The sequence below is a fragment of the Mastigoproctus giganteus genome, chromosome 5 (genome assembly GCF_048544385.1).
Source record: "Mastigoproctus giganteus isolate SK-2022 chromosome 5, ASM4854438v1, whole genome shotgun sequence".
In the NCBI taxonomy this organism is placed as follows: domain Eukaryota; kingdom Metazoa; phylum Arthropoda; class Arachnida; order Uropygi; family Thelyphonidae; genus Mastigoproctus; species Mastigoproctus giganteus.
Genome location: NC_143579.1, coordinates 52018431 through 52036492, shown reverse-complemented (window position 1 = coordinate 52036492; position 18062 = coordinate 52018431). Strand labels below are relative to the sequence as shown.

At 40.3% G+C, this 18062-nt stretch overlaps 1 protein-coding gene across 1 annotated transcript in view; it reads left to right on the top strand.

The window, feature by feature from the left end:
• Positions 1–1655: 1655 nt before the first annotated feature.
• Positions 1656–18062, top strand: part of LOC150085389 (F-box only protein 42-like) — a 160203-nt gene continuing 143796 nt past the window's right edge. The window contains exon 1 of the mRNA XM_090373195.1: positions 1656–1915. Within this exon, the coding sequence (XP_090229321.1) occupies positions 1789–1915 (127 nt within the window). The 5' untranslated portion in view covers positions 1656–1788. The remainder of the gene's footprint in view (positions 1916–18062) is intronic.

The following is an 18062-nucleotide window of genomic DNA, read 5'->3' as shown; positions in this document are numbered from 1 at the left end:
GATAACCCCAGGTGCTCACATTTGGTGAGTATGGGCTTGGCACACCCATGGTCCTGTGCTGAATATCATCATTCTTCTCTTTCTTGGTGATTCCCTTCTATTTCTGACTCTCTCTCTCTCTCTCTCTCTCTCTCTCTCTCTCTCTCTCTCATGGTAACTGAGAAATTTTCTTTTGGCTGGTGCAGTAAAAGCCTCAGGCTTCCTTGCACCATATGACTAATCATAATAATACTAATAATATTCTCATCTACAGCATCTTGTCTCTTCCATTCCGTCTTAGATTTAAATTTAGAATTGCTTTTGATTTGGTTAACTAATTTATTTGTACAGTATTTATTGGTTTTGCCTTTGGCACATCTTAGCCTTGGGTGAGTTCTGCTTGTCTCTTTGTGTTTTGTATATATGTTTCTGCATTTCTTCTGGTTGACTATTTCTGTTAATTTCTTGGTTGACTGGTTTTTCAACTAAGATTTTAATTACTTATTTTGTAAATATTGTATATTTTACTCTCTGCTTATGCAGTGTAATTTGTTAATATGTTTACTGCTATATTTCATATCGGTGACATAAGTATTTATTATTTATCTTAATTTATTCTTTTAAGTGGCTATCTAATAGCCACTTGTACATTACCTATGTTCTTTCCTTGAGACTTTTCTTTTTCCCCTTGTCGGTGCAGGTTGGGCTTCCTTCCTGGCTAGGAGAATCTTTCTTTCAAAATTACAAGCCTTCGGGCTTCAAAATTTTACCTCTTCAAGTTCTCTCGCTTGTTGGATTTTCCAACTAGTGTTTTCCTCTTTCCTATTTCTTCTTTTTTCTGAGAGAGTGTTTTGCTTTCTTTTCTTCTTCTACTTTATTTTCTCCAACTTTGTCCTCCCTATTCCTTATTTATTATAACCGGCATTCCACTTGTTGGAATCCCGCTTAGTTTAAACTAGATAGTTCCTGGTGCGCCTCCACGTGGCTAGGGACGGGAGTTGGGACACAGGTAGCTTGCTCCCTGCCTCCCGGCTGCTAAGACTCCAGGGCCGGCAAACAACAACTATCACACACACACACACACACACACACACACACACACACACACACACACACACACACACACACACACACACACTTGCCGGCTATAAATAACCTATAGATGCTACAACGGTATATAGGGGTAACCCTGGAGGCCGCAATCTTCCATTCCGTAGGTGTGCAAATATTACCCGAGGCAACGTTTCCCCTAGTGGTGAGTTGTCGAATCAACCTTGTTTGTTTTTTTATTTTTATTTATTTATTTTTTTATCATACACTTCACATGCATTTCATCGAATATCGCGCGTTGCAGGCAACTCTAAATAAGTCACTTTAATACTAGCCATCCAGTGTATTTTTTAAATTGTCCTGAAATTTTCTAATTGCTGTATTTTTTGAGACACCTTAGTGTATTTACAGAAATTGTCACTTTTTGCCAGTTTTATCGATTATTTTCAAAATTGTGTACTATTTTTACAATATGCCAATCTCTGTAATGGACCTCAAGGGTCTTGTACTTTCGTTTTTTACTTTTCTCACGGTATATTGGGCTAGTTTTGGGCGCTGGAAATTTTCTATTCAAAAATTTTACACCGTTAATGCTTTTGTGTACTTTCTTCCATTGAACATGTCACGTTAGGTAACATATGAGTTGTAATGGGTCGTTCCCGGCTTGCTTGGGTTTGCCAGGCTTAAAAAAGAAACGAAAGGGGAGAAAATAAATTGAACAGCTAATGCCTGGTGGTTTAGCAGTTGCTGATATTAATAATGGGTTCCGTCACTATAGACCATTTACCAGAACCCGTCCTGGAATATATTCTGAGTTACTTGTCACCCTATAGAGATTTAAAACAATGTATGCTAGTTAGTAAAAGTTGGTATCGTCACGTTCATGGTGAGTTTTATATAAATCTGTATTGATTTTTTTCAGCCTTTCTTTCTGTTGTGACTTGATTCAGGCTTGGACGACCATTTTAGATTTTCTGACACTATTTTTATTTTAAATTCAGGTGCTAAATATATGTATGAAAGTTATCGACAGAGCTGTGCCCCTCTAATTTAGTCCTGCGAATACAGATCTTACTGCGCTCCCTCCAACTTAATATTTATTTCACTTCATTTGGTTTTAGCGCCTCTAGCAAGAATAGCCTGGAAAAGGACCATCAATCGCCCACACCTCGTTGTAGTGATGAAATTCTTAGTCCATGACCCTGAGGACCCAAATGTTTTAGAACGCATGGGGAATAGTATTCTGTGGTTTTTAATGAGTGCAGATTTCGCTGGGGGAGGTGGAGACAGAATTTGGAATCCACTGTCAAAAGGGGTAAACCATTCTACAAAACAGTACGTGAACTTGACCTTGGGCAATGGCTCGAATATATAACTAGGTTTTATAAAAAAAACTCCTGCCCTTATGATGCCGTCACAAATTGTCTACGATCGTACCTCTGATTAATTACCTGCTTGTTGCAGCCACTTCTGGTGATGATGAAGTACCACAGTTGATGGTGAAATGGCTCAGGCCATTCATCATAGACGCACTATGATGAATGGCCTGAGTGAAGGAAACTTCTTTCCTTCACTATGGCACAGATACAAAGTCTGCCCTATCCCTAAAAAGCAACTTTCGTCTGAAGTCAACCAATTCAGGCCTATTTTCCTGTGCATCAAGCCTCTTAAAGATTTTGGAAAAGGCTTTACTGCCATCGGTAACAAATCAGATTCTCCCACAGAAGCCAGCCAATGTTCATAAAACAATCAACCATCACAAACTTAGTAGCAACCACGTCGTCCATCCTTCATGCGCTTGAACAAAAGGCAGAGTTGGCCATCACTTACCTCAATATCCATGCAACTGTTGATGCAATTTTCATTCCAGCCTTACTTCACCTATTGCAGCATTTCTGCAATATTCAGGGAGATATACTTTGGTTCCTTACTGCCTTGCTCCAGGGAAGAACGCTTGTGCTACAAGCCAATAACCTGTCTCTCTCTCAAAAAATCACCCCAGGTGTTCCTTAAGGAAAGTCTTGTCTGGCATCCTTTTCATGCAATAATAGCACCACTGATCTCATCCAATGATAATATAGTCAGTTATACAGATGACCTCAAACTCTTAATAAAGATCATCCTGTAGATAATCTCCTACAGATTACAAATATCATAAATGCAACTCTCAGGAACATTGAAGAATACCTATCCAGTTTTAATCTACACATAATCTGAAGTCCAAACAAATGGTCTTCTCATTAAAACACAACCCTTTATAACTGACTCTCTCCCTCTCTTCAAGGACCTGGTATTCCAATTGTGCAAGCCCGCACCAACCTTGGCGTGGTCTTTGATGCCAAAGTGACATTCAACAGCCACATATATATGGCAACCACTATGTTCTCTTGTCTTAGGCGGGCCATCAAACAGCATTTTCTCCATGTTTCGAACCCTCCATCCTCATACAGTTACACGGAACTGTGTGTGGATGGAGGTAACCTTGTACAGTTATGAAATTTGGGTTTCAGCAGCTTCCACTAACATGAAGAGACTTTATGCAAGAGTAGTCTTTTGAAGTGGGCCAATGCCAAACTCCATCACAATCATAGGATCACTACCACTGAACTGGCAGCTGACTTGCCAATCAGAAGAATGTACCTCCTTATTTTTGACAGCAGAATCATGTTCGCTGCTAAAATGCTAATAGGGTCAATTTCCCAACCAACCATCTGGGACTCTTGCTCCTGGAGACTCCCACAACCTCGTCTCTGATCCGCTCTGATGCTCAGTTATACTAACAGGCTTGCCCTGGCAGACAGATTCCTTCCCAACCAGATGCTTGACATGTTCATCAAAATGGATAGCAACATGCACAAATTGGTGAAAGATAAGAAGTATAGACAGAGCATTCTCCTGGCCATAGAGACCTCTTTGCTATACAGTAATTAGTTATTGCTGTCTGTGTTCACTTACCTGTCTGCAATGTTTTTATTTTTTCTATTTATATTATGTTTTTTGTTGTCATGTTTTAGTTACGTATTGTCCCACTGTGTATTCTTCTCTTAATTGTAATGTGTTACTTTAGTGCCTCACTCAAATTGTAAACCCCTGGCATTCTCATGTTTTGAAGGGATATGTATGGTTTCTTTCCATAATAAAGATTATATTATTATTATTTTGTAGTTTCACTCTACTAGTATCGAATGCAAAGTAACCTTGTGGGTTCTGTGTTTAATGTAGTCAAAGGGCATTTTATTTAAAAAAAATAATAATGATAGGATATTGGGTATTGTGACAGTAACAAGAACTTTAGGTACAATTATAAATGTAACAATTTTCAAATCAATTAATTTCTAAAGCTGTATAGCATTAGCAAAGGCTAACTTTTGTAAACATCTAATTTTCTGTTTGGAGGAGAGTGAAATTGTGTGCTTTATAATGGTTGCTGCTGTGACCGTCAGTCATAGTGTCTGAGAGTTCTGGTTTGTAAACTTTTCAGAGGTAGTCAGATCACTATGTTGCAATGTGGGCTCTGTCCCATAAACTTTTTCAATCTGCTGTGATGCTCCTGATGTCAGTGATACATTTTTGAAATTGGGGTGTCTTTTTAATGAACCTGCTGTTATTTTCACTTACTTATATTGAAAAAATAGATACATACAGGGTTATTGGGGTATTTTGAAATTAGCATTAGTAGAGGCATATGATGCAAGAAAGCAAGCTTATGCAGCATCAGCCAAAAAAAAAAAAACACTTCCACTTCACCCCTCCGTTCGTTCGAAATACCTGTCCAGCTGAGCCTTAAATTTATTTAGGCTATCAACCTCCACAAACAAGGGATGGAAGTCTGTTCCACCAACCAACTACCCACTGGCTTTAGCTACCTGACGATGTTAGGTAGCTAAAGGCAAATTTCCGCACATCTATCCTACATCTGTCCTTCCTCAATTTGAATTTATGCCCTCTCAGGTGATTATTCTGAGCAAGAGGAAGAATCCCATCAGCATTGAACATGCTCAAACCATTCAAGGCTTTATACACCTCTTTCAGATCACCTCGCCATTGCCTAGTCTCCAGACACTAATTCGCAAAACATAAGCCTTTCTTCGTAAGAGCAACCCTTTGTTCCATTCACTAATCTTGTTGCCCTTCTCTGTACTCGTTCCAGCAGCTCTACATCCTTCTTGAAATGAGGCCTCCAGACCTGTATACAGTACTCAAGGTGTGGCCTGACCATTGCCTTATACAAGGGAATAATCACCTCCTTATCCCTGCTAGAAAAATTCCTGTATATCATTGACAAGACACCATGAGCTACTCTTGCAGCCCGTCTGCACTGCTCAGAGAACTTCATATCTGCCTGCACAATTACTCCCAGGTCATTTTCATTCTCTACCACTGTCAGTGTAGTACCACAGAGTTGATACATTGCTCTGGGGTTGCTGTTTTCCATATGTAGTACTTTACATTTGTCAATGTTAAACTTCATTTGCCACCTCTCAGCCCATCTGCTCAACTTTATTCAAACTTGAAGCCCCCATCAAGGGGCTTCAAGTTTAAATAAATAGAAACATGGGCATTCCATTCTGTCTTTGGATGGCTTTTATGAAAATTCTCTGTTGGGATGATTAAAGGAAATTGGATTAGTGCTATTTGGAGTGGTCTTGAGTACCATCTTTGGCACCTCTGGTATAGGTTGCTAACCTATGCTCCAGGTCCTTTTGGTTAATATCTGATAACTCTTTTAGATCTGATAAACCCCATCCATCTTCATAATTTCCTTCAGATCATGTCCAACTGGTTTCCCTTGAATCTCTTGTATTGAAGAAGATCAAACAGATAAAGCATACAGCAAAACTTTTGGATCCTGAAGCCAGAATCTTCACAGATGAAGAGCGGATCAGTTTTGAGATCACTAAATGCAGTGGAGATAGTAGTAAACGTTTCACAAAATAGTAGCGGTGGTGAAACAGATAAGACTGTTGATCCTTTATATGATGAAAATGGTCAACTGATTTCATTCTAGAAATATGCACTGAAACAACCAGACCTTAAAATTAGTAATTTTCTTCTTGCAAGATTCAAGGGTGGGAACTGTCATGAGTATCTATAATGACTGATAGAAATTATGGGAAATGATAGAAATTATGGGCTTTTAATCTGGTAAAAAGAAAAAGAAGGAAGAATGAAAATGGTATTTGTCATCATGAAAAGTGAAGTAATTCTCTGAATTCATGTTCCTGAGATCTCTGGGAATGTCATTTAAAAAGTAGCCTGGAGATGTTTTTGAGGGCTGATTAAATTATTTGCAATTTTTTTTTTATTTCATTTTGTTTTTTATTCTTTTAGCAGTTACATTGTTTCTCATTGTATCAAGCATATATGTCTTGGAGGGATGAGATAGTATAGCAGTTTTTCCTTGTTTATCTTATGATTAGTGATTCTTCATGCATTAAGAATCTGCAGATAAAGGAACTACTAGGTGGCAGTGATCACAGTGTGCTGAAGTGGGATTTACTCAAATAGGTAACTACCATCAGGGGTAAAGGGAAAGGTTTTTGGTTTTGTAAAGGTGACTACGGTGGGACCAACTGACGATGTTACCAACAGTAAATTCAAATGGAAAGCATTCAAAGAATTAATCTTGGAAGCTACTAGGCTTTTCATACCAACTAAGAAATATTGTTCAAGGTTTAGGCCTAAATGGATGTCAGATGAACTAATGAGGCATGTGGCAGAGAAGAAAAATGCATGAGATGCATATAAATTAACGGGCGACAGTGAAGCCTATGGTTAGATATAAGCCGGTCTGTAATCAATTCAAAGGAGGTTAGGCAGGCAAATGCAGATTACGAGAAATCTTTGGCAAAAGATGCAAATAAAAACAGCACAAAGTTCTTTACTTGGGTAAACTCTAGAAGGAAGGGGATGAATCAGATTGGTCCACTTGATATCGATGATTCAACTGTTGATGATTCTGCTCAGGTAACTAACAAATTGAGTATTTTGCATCTACATTCACACTTGAGGAGTTATTCAGGGAGGGGAATGCCACAGGTGAATTAAACTCTGGCAGTGAGCGAGATGATTTTGTAATAACTGAGAACAAATTGGAGGAAAAATTGTTGAAAAATAAACATGAGAAAGGCACCTGGAGTGGATGGGATCTATCCAGTTATATTAACAGAGGCAGCAAGGGAAGCAAGCAAACCCTTAGCCATAATTATGAGAGCTTCCTTGGACTCAGGGAAGGTACCCATGGACTGGAGATGTGCAAATATGACCCCAATTCACAGAGGATCAAAGAGTGACACAAGTAATTACAGACCTGTTAGTTTAACTTGTGTTCAAGGGAAATTAATGGAGGCACTGGTTAAGGAAGTATTGCAGAATCATCTAGACAAGACTTGTTATAGCTCGGAACAGCATGGGTTTGTGAAGGGTAAGTTTTGTCTGACCAATTTGATTAGATACTATGATGTGGTCACAATGGAACTGGATGCAAAGAATAATTTGGATCTTAGAAAAGCTTTTGATACTGTTGCACATGGAAGACTGCTGCACAAATTGGAGCAGTGTAGCATCGTAGGCAAATTTGGTCTTTGAGGTTGTCAGACTGCCTACCTTTGTATCGTCTGCAAACTTCGACATCAAGCTTAATGTCGAAGTTTGCAGACGATACAAAGGTAGGCAGGGTTGTCAAGGACACTACTGACACTATGCTGCTGCAACAGGATCTGGAAAGGTTGAGCAGATGGGCTGAGAGGTGGCAAATGAAGTTTAACATTGACAAATGTAAAGTACTACACATGGGAAACAGCAACCCCAGAGCAATGTATCAACTCTGTGGTACTACACTGATAGTGGTAGAGAATGAAAGGGCCTGGGGGTGGTTGTGCAGGCAGATATGAAGTTCTCTGAGCAGTGCAGACGGGCTGCAAGAGTAGCTCATGGTGTATTGTCAATGATATATAGGAATTTTTCTAGCAGGGATAAGGAGGTGATTATTCCCTTGTATTAGGCAATGGTCAGGCCACACCTAGAGTACTGTATACAGGTCTGGAGGCCTCATTTCAAGAAGGATGTAGATCTGCTGGAACGAGTACAGAGAAGGGCAACAAGATTAGTGAATGGAACAAAGGGGTGCTCTTACAAAGAAAGGCTTATGTTTTGCATATTACAGTGTCTGGAGACTAGGCACCAGCGAGGTGATCTGATAAAGGTGTATAAAGCCTTGAATGGTTTGAGCATGATCAATGCTGATGGGATTCTTCCTCTCACTCAGAATAATCACCTGAGAGGGCATAAATTCAAATTGAGGAGAGACAGATGTAGGTTAGACGTGCGGAAATTTGCCTTTATCCAGCGGGTAGTTGGTTGGTGGAATAGACTTCCATCCCTTGTCTTGGAAGTTGATAACCTAAATAAGTTTAAGGCTCAGCTGGACAGGTATTTTGAACGAACAGAGGGGTGAAGTGTAAGTGGGTTTTTTTTTTGTTTTTTTTTGGCTGATGCTGCATAAGCTTGCTTTCTTGCATCAAATGCCTCTACTAATGCTAATGCTAAGACATTCTCTCAGATTTGCCAGACAAGCTGCACTTGCTACCTGGGAGTCTAAAACACTGATGGAACTGATATTCGGGTGACACTCAAGTCAAGTGGACCCAATCTCAGCGAAGTCTGGACGGTCTGTGACAGACAAATCCTCTGCTTGCACCTTCAAGATGGTGGGACTGTTAGTAATCCTGGGTATAACCTCCATGCACAAGTACTTGGTGGGTGACCAGCGTAAGCAGGGGTTGAGGTGTGGCGCCCACACCACATGGAGGAACACCGCCCTTCTATGTTACCAGGCAGTACTAGGTGGTAGATGACTATCATCAACCGGTGAAATACCACCACTTTGCTTATTGGAGGCTTGAAGTGGTGGAACCCATGTTTAGTCTCTAGAGGTAAGTTCTGGTCAACCCTTCCCTATCTCTTCCATCATGCAGTATGATTGATGACTTTTGAGGTTATGATGAACGTCGTGGCGAGATCCAATATTCCTTACATTTCGAGGGTACAGCTCTAAAACGGTGTTCGCAGGCCAGCCGCTAGTTAGTACACCGGACTGAACCTATTGGTAACTCTCTAGGAAGCTTCCGGATCAGCTAGTGTATAATCTTGCTGCCTCTACTCTGCCAGATAGTGACTGGAGGGAGTCCGAGTAGTGTGTATGCGGGGAGCATTGTCGAGGCCACGTTATGTCAAGGATCTGGGTATATTCTTACCACATGTACGCCACATCCAAAAATTTCATTGCTTCATACAGCATGTCCCACCTACTTTTTCTTACTATTGAATACACCATGAATTGTGAAACTAATAGAGCAAGCTTATCTGCGAAAAGATCTAAACCTCCCAAGGACTTCCTATTTCATTTCAGAAATATACGTGGTCTCACTTCTAATCTCAACGATGTCCATTTCCACTTGCAGTCTGCCAAACCCCATGTACTTTTTCTGACAGAATCTCAGTTATCGGTTGATTCATCTACTGCTCATCTCAGATGCCCAAATTATTCACTGTATGATTCCTTTCGCCTCAAAGGTGGTACTTGTGCATATGTCCGTTCTGATATTCCCTGTCAGAGACTTGGCAATTTGGAATCTCCTCTCTTTGATCTTCTCTGGCTTAAAATCTCTCTACCTCATTGTATCAAATTCATCTGTTGTCTCTACCGTTCTCCCAACTCCACTAATCACTTGGAGCTCTTTGACTTCCTCTCTTTGCAACTTGACTTTCTCCAATCCAACTTTCCTAACAGTGAGGTAATTTTCCTTGGTGATTTTAATGTTCACAACTCCAGCTGGCTTCCGTTTTCTAGTCACACCGACCCAGCAGGTCGAGATACTGAGGCTTTTGCAATTACTAATGACCTAGCACAGATTGTTCATTTACCTACAAGAATACCAGACAATCCTAATCATACAGCCAATACGCTTGATCTTTTTCTCATAAACAACCCTTCTAAGTACACGGTCGAAGTGAGAGGCACTTCAGATCACAACTTGGTGATTGTCTCTTCTCCAATGGAACCTTTATCTCATGGCTATTCCCAACCTCGTGTTGTTTGGCATTACAAGAATGCAAAATGGGATGACCTGCGAGACTTCTTTTCTTCTTTTCCTTGGTCGGATTACTGTTTCAAAACTTCTGATGTCAACGTTTGCTCAGATCGTGTCAGTGAAATTATTCTTGCAGGAATGGAATCCTTTATCCCACACTCCACTTTAAAATCTCGTCCCTTATCTAAACCTTGGTTTTCCAATAAATGTGCTAAGGCTGTCCAAGAGAGGAATGTTGCATATTGTAATTGGCTTGTTTCTAATTCTTCAGTTTCATTTTCTGCCTACACCAAAGCTCACAACAATTGTAAAGCAGTAATTAATCAATCCAAACTAGAGTTTGAACAGGCTAAGAGTAGAAAACTTGCTTCTTGCCCTAATGGTAGCCGAGCATTCTGATCTCTTGCCAAAGCTATTGGCCGCAACTTTTGCCCATCTCTGCTCCCACCTCTGTCCAAACCAGATGGTTCTGTTGTCACTTCAGCCAAGGATAAAGCTGACCTGCTAGCATCCCATTTTTCTTCCAGCTCATATATTAATGATCTTGGTAAAACACCTCCCACCATTCCCATCACGCTCCATTCAATATCTTCTGTGGTCTTCCGTCAAAAGGATATCAGAAGGATTTTGATGAATCTTGATGCTAAGAAAGCTCCAGGTCCTGATGGTATTTCTCCCCTTGTTCTCAAAACCTGTGCCGCCTTTTTTCACTTTCTTATTCCAAAGGTGTTTTTCCTTCTGCTTGGAAATTTGCTCATATCCAGCCAGTTCCTAAAAAGGATGACAAATCCCTCCCATCCAATTATCGTCCCATTGCAATTACTTCTACTCTTTCTAAAGTAATGGAGAAATCAATTAACCGCCTACTCTTAAACTACCTAGAAACCTTCCGTCTGATCAACGATCACCAGTATGGATTCCGTCAGTGTCGATCCACTGGTGATATTCTGGCTTGTGTTACCCATTTATGGACTAATTCAATGGAAAGGTTCGGTGAAACACAAGCAGTTGCTCTTGACATCTCAAAGGCTTTTGATCGTGTTTGGCATAAAGGTCTTCTAAACAAGCTTCCATCTTATGGTTTGCCAACTGTTTTTAGTAATTGGTTATCCAGTTTTCTCTGTGATTGCTCACTGAGGGTGATGGTAGATAGCTCTTTGTCTTCTAACTTCTCCACTAATGCTGGTGTCCCCCAAGGTTCAGTTCTTTCCCCCACTCTTTTCCTCTTGTATATCAATGACCTTCTTCCATTGACTGGAAATCCTATCCATAGTTTTGCCGATGACAGCACATTGCATTCAACTTTCCATTTTGAGAAACCTTGTCCTGCTCAATCAGCTTCAACTTCTCAAAAAATCTGCTACCAATTCCTTAAATGTCGATCTTCAGGTAATTCTCCAGTGGGGAAAAGACAGCTTAGTTGATTTCAACCCTTCTAAAACTCAGTCTTGTATTATATCTCGTAAAAAGGATTCTTCTGCTCCTATGCTTATCTTTAGTGACACTCCGATTTCTAGGCAAAATGATATATCTCTTTTGGGGATTACCCTGACTTCTAATCTCTCTTGGCACAAGCACATTACAAATATTGCTTCCTCTGCATCTAAAAAACTTGGTTTTCTCTTTCGTTCTCGGCGTTACTTTTCTTCCATACAGCTGCTCACTCTGTATAAATCGCAAATTCGCCCTGCCATGGAATATTGTTCCCATATCTGGGGTGGTGCCCCCAAAACCTCTCTCCGGCTTCTTGATTCCATTCAGAAGAGGGCAGTTAGGTTAATTAATGATTCATCTCTAACAGAGTCTCTCCACTCGCTGTCTCATAGACGCACTGTTTCTGCTGCATGCCTCTTCTACAGATACTTCCATGGGCACTGTTCTTCTGAATTGGCTTCTATAATTCCCGCTCTTTCTTTCAAAACAGTGCGAACACTTGCTGCCACCAGCCAACATCCATTTACTGTCCAACTTCAAACCCACAGAACCAACTTTTCATCTTCCTCATTTATTCATTCAACTGCCATTTTCTGGAACAACCTTCCTTCATACATATTTCCTGAAAATTACAATCTACAGAAGTTCAAGTCCAATGTCAACAAATATCTTCTTTCGTCTTCTCAACCTCCAACCCCAGCACGGTACTAAGTACTATAGGTTCTAATACCTCTCGTGTTTGGGGTTCACATAAAAAAAAAAAGCTATAAGATGGATGAGGCCCTTCTCTCTCTCTCTCTCTCTCTCTCTCTCTTACAGTTCTCCTGACAATATTAAAAAAGGATTTTTTAAGTTGGATGAGGCCCCTTGTAATGTGAGGCCCTAAGCTGTAGCTTGTTTTTCTTATATGTAAATCCGGCCCTGCAGGGAGTTAAATTGTTTTGTAATAACTGGGAGCAGAGTGGAGGAGAAATTGTTTAAGTTAATCATAAGAAAGGCACCTGAGATGGATAAGATCTATCCAGTTATATTAAAGAGGGCATCAAAGGAAGTAAGCTGCCCTTAGCCATGATTATGAAGGCACCAATTGGACTTCGGGGAAGTCCTCACGGACTGGAGATGTGCAAATGTATTCCCAATTCACAAGGGGCATTAAAGGTGACACGAGTAATTACAGACCTGTCAGTGTAACTTCTGTTCCGGAGAAAATAATGGAGTCAATGGTGAAAGAAGCGCTGCAGGATCATCTAGACCAGTGCTTCTCAAACTATCTGTGGTAGGACCAGCTTCTTTTATTTCCAATGCGTTGCAGACTGGTACTTTTGTAAAATACAAATTGTCACAGACCGGTAACAGACTAATCGCCGGAGCTGTTAGAGAGGGCGCGGACTCTCTTTAAAAATTACAGCTGTGAATTACAGGCTCCGAAAAAGCAATTAGTGTTTGCCATTTTATTTACCTAATTGTCATTTTGTATTGAACTTTATAAGTAGCCATATAGTTCTAGATACACTGGTTATTTTTATTTTTAATTTAGATAAGAGTTTTTGTAGATTACTACTTAATATATGTAAAACCGTTGTTTCGTTCGAATCTTGCAGCCATTGTTTTTGTATGGAGTGGTAGGGAATTCTAATTTTTAATTGTGGTAACTAGGTAGCTCTAACGTAAAATTATATAGCGTAATTCGCATCCCTGCATTTTGTATTCTATTAGATAGTGTAGTATTGACAATTAATAATTAAATTTATTGATCTTATTAATTTAAAATATCATGCCCCAGACTAGAGCAGAAAAGCAACGGGCACAAAGTGGCAGGAGTGCTGTGACTCGGGAGAACTGAGGGGGGCGATTCTCCAATGCATCAAGCCTAAAAAAATGTACAACCTATGAAATGTTTGCCGAACTCTGGAACAGAACGTGATCTAGCCAAGGAGGATGTCTTTGTGTGTGCCAGGTGCAGGGAGTGTCTAGAAATTAGGCATCAACTCAGCAACTCTGATGGGTGTCTGAGAGCTTGAGGTGTAGGGTAGATACCCTCGAAGAAATTAATATGAGGGCCCTTCAAGCTCACTCCTGGGCATCAGGCAACCTCCAAGGCAGAATGCGCTGGTCCCACAGGAGTTAGTTATCGTCGGTACCTCTGTTGTCAGGAAGATGGGAAATTATATTGTGTAAAAAGGATAGATGGAATAGGACCAGGGTATGTCTGCCCTGGGCAAAAGTTGATGACGTAAAGCATACATCATCTTTTAAGGGCACAAAGGGTGATATTGTTGTACACGTTGGCACCAATGACATTAAGAGTAGGAGATCTGCAGATTTACTTAACAAGTACAGGTCAATGTTGCAAAAAAGTCGTGAATTAGGGTTAAATTGGAAAGTGTCTGCAATTCTGCCCAGACACAATAGGAGGGAGTACATGATGAGAGCCTTGTCAATCAATTCGGCCCTGGAGGAAATGTGCAGGGCTCAAGGGGTAAACCTTTTTTCAGCCTGGTTTGTGCTTGTTAACAGGAGAGACTACTTCTACAGGGATGGAGACCCTTAAATAGAAAGGGCGCAAGAATATTTGCTGATGTTATCGAGGTAGTGTTAGGTGGGTCGGAAAACTGCTAGCTTGGGGGGATTCACAGACTAAAAGGTTAAAAGTAGCTGCAGACAGAGGTGATGGTGATTCTTGTACTACTTCTATTAGAATAAGCAGTGGCATGGAGCGAGCGGGTTTGGGGGTTTCAGGGACTGATGGCAGTCATCGTGAAACAGATGGGTATATGGGATGGTTAGGGTAACTAATAAGAATAGGTACATGTATACCAATGCTAGCAGTATAGTAAATAAATTTGATGAATTTGAAGTGTTGGTCAAGACATCAAAGGTGGATATTGTTGGGATAGCAGAGACGTGGTGTCACACAGATATAAGGAATGCAGAACTGGAATTTGGGGAATACAATGTGTACAGACAGGATAGGAAGGGAGATGTTATGCTGTTAATTAAGAAAAACATAAAATCAAAAGAAGTGCATCCAGTTGATATGGATGAACAGTGCACTGTTGAGTCAGTTTGGTGTGACATAAGCACTGCGAAAACAAAAATAAGAGTCAGTGTGTTATAGGCCTAATGAGTACAATGAACAATTGTACAGAGAAATAGTGGGCTAGTAAATCAGAATGTCTTATAATGGGGGATTTTAACTTCCCAGATATAGACTGGAACTTATGGGCTGGTCACTCGCACACTAGTAAGACTTTTGTGGGTTTATTGGATGATTGTTTTCTGCAGCAGCATGTTCAAGAGGCAACCAAAGAGGGTAATACTCTTGATCTGGTTATCAGCAGTGATCATTCGTGTATTAAGAATTTGCAGATAAAGGAACCATTAGGTGGCAGTGATCACAGTGGACTGATATGGGATTTACTTAGATATAATTACCATCAGGGGTAAAGGAAGGAGTTTTTGCTTCCGTAAAGGTGACTATAGTGGTCTCAGACACTTTTTAAATTCTGTACAGTGGGACCAACTGATGATGTTACCAACAGCAAATTCTAAGTGGGAAGCATTCAAAGAATTAATAGTGTACACTACTAAACGTTTCATACCTATTAAGAAATATTGTTCAAGGTTTAGGCCTAAATGGTTGTTAAATGAACTAATGAGACTCGTGGCAGAGAAGAAAAATGAATGGGATGCATATAAATTATCAGGGGACACAGAAGCCTATGATATATATAAGCTAGTCTGTAATGAAGTCACAAAGGTGGTTAGGCAAGCGAAGGCAGATTACGAGAAACCTTTGGCAAAGGATGCCAAGAAAAACAGCAAGGATTTCTTTACTTATATAAACTCTAAAAGGAAGGGGATGAATCTGATTGGTCCACTTGATATTGATGGTTCGACTGTTGATGATCCTGCTCAGATAGCAAACAAACTGCATGAGTATTTTGCATCTACATTCACACATGAGGAGTTAAGGTTTAAAAATGCCACAAGGTTATCAAATTGTAACAGGGTGCTTAATGATTTTGTAATAACTGAGAACAAAGTGTAGGAGAAATTGTTGAAGTTAAACATGAGAAAGGCACCTGGGGTGGATGGGATCTATCCAGTTATATGAAAGGAGGCGGCAAAGGAAGTAAGCAAACCCTTAGCCACAATTATGAGAGCATCCTTGGTCTCAGTGGAGGTCCCCACGGACTGGAGATGTGCAAATGTATCCCCAATTCACAAAGGGGGGGATAGAAGGGTGACACGAGTAATTACAGACCAGTTAGTTTAACTTCTGTTCTGGGTAAAATAATGGAGTCAGTGGTTAAAGATGCATTGCAGGATCATCTAGACAAGACTGCAGCAATAATTCAGACGCAGCATGGGTTTGTTAAGGGAAAGTCTCGTCTGACAAATTTGATTGGTTATTATGATGTGGTTACAAAGGAACTGGATACAAAAAATAATTTTGATATCATATACTTGGATTTTAGGAAAGTTTTTGACACTGTTGCCCATGGAAGACTACTGTACAAATTGGAGCAGAATGGTATTAAGGGTAAGTTGCTACAATGGATAAAAGGATGGTTGAGTGGGAGAAGACAGAGGGTGATAATCAATGGGTGCTCTCTTCGTGGACTAATGTTATTAGTGGAGTCCCACAGGGTTTGGTGTTGGGTCCACTGTTGTTTTGTATATTTATCAATGATATTGATGAAGATATATCAGGCTTAGTATTGAAGTTTGCAGATGATACAAAGGTTGGCAGGGTTGTTAACGACAGTAATGCAGTGTGTTACTGTAGATGGGCTGAGAAGTGGCAACTGAAGTTTAACATTGAAAAATGCAAAGTACTGCATATGGGTAGAAGTAACCCCAGAGAAACGTACCAACTGTGTGGAACTACACTTAAGGAGGTAGAAAATGAAGACCTGGGAGTAATTGTGCAGTCAGATATGAAGTTTTCTGAGCAATGCAGACAGGCTGTCATGGCAGGTCATGGGTTGTTTTCAATGATATACAGGAATTTTGTTAGCAGGGAAAAGGATGTGATTGTTCCTCTGTATAAGGCAATGGTCAGGCCACACCTTGAGTACTGCGGCAGGTCTGGAGGCCTCATTTTAGGAAGAATGTAAATTTGCTTGAGCGTGTACAGAGAAGGGCAACAAGATTGGTGAGGGGAATGAAGCGATCCTCTTACCAGGAGAGGCTTAAGTTCTGCAAATTGCAGCAGCTGAAGACTAGGCACCTGCGAGGTGATGTGATGAGGCGTATAAGGCCTTGAATGGGTTGAGCACGCTGAATTCTGATGGCATTCTTCCACTTGTTCAGATTACGAACCTAAGGGGGCATAAATTGAAATTGAGGAAGGACAGATGAAGAATAGATGTGTGGAAATTTGCCTTTAGCCAGCGGGTGGTTAATTGCTGGAACAAACTTCCATCTGTCGTTGTGGGAGTTGATAGGTTAAATAAATTTAAGGAGGAACTGGACAAATATTTAGAGGAGATTGTTTTGTAATTTTTTATTATTTTTATTTTTTTAATTTATTTTGGCTGATGCTGCATAAGCTTATACGCTTGCTTTCTTGCATCACATGCCACTACTACTACATCCATGATCAATTTCCAATTCATTGTGGAGTGGTAACAAACAGTTTGTGGACTGGCACTAGTCTACAGACCACAGACAGGGGTATGTGATGTCAAAAATAATTTTGATATCATATACTTGAATTTTAAGAAAGCTTTTGGTACTGTTGCACATGGAAGACTACTGTACAAGTTGGAGCAGTGTGGCATTAAGGGCAGGTTGCTGCTATGGATAAAGGGATAGTTGAGTGGGAGAAGACAGAGCGGTAATCAATGGACACAGCTCTCTTGGACTAATGTTATTAGTGGAATCTCCCAGGGGTCTGTGTTGGGCCCATTGTTGTTTTCTGTATTTATCAGTGATATTGATGATGATGGTATATCAAGCTTAATGTCCAAGTTTGCAGATGATATGAAGGTGGGTAGGGTTGTTAATGACAGTAAAGACAGTACACTACTGCAACAGGATCTAGAAAAGTTGAGCAGATGGGCTGAGAGGTGACAACTGAAGTTTAACATTGACAAATGCAAAGTACTGCATATGGGTAGCAGTAATTTTTTTCCAATTGGGTAACAATGAGTTCTGAAAATTGCATTGCCTGGAGACTAGGTACCTGCAAAGTGATCTGATCGAGGTGTATAAGGCCTTAATATTTCAGCAAGCTCAATGCTGATGGGATTCTTCCTCTTGCTCAGATTCTGCGCCTGAGGGGGCATAAATTCAAATTGAGGAAAGACATCTGTAGAATACGTGTGCGCAAATTTGCATTTAGCCAGTGGGTGGTTGATTGCTAGAACAAACTTTGATCTGCCGCTCTGGAAGTTGAAAGGTTAAATAAATTCAAGGCTGAACTAGACAAACTTTTGAAGTGAATGGATGGGTGAAATGGGAGGTTTTTTTTTTTTTTTTTTTTGGCTGAAGCTGTAT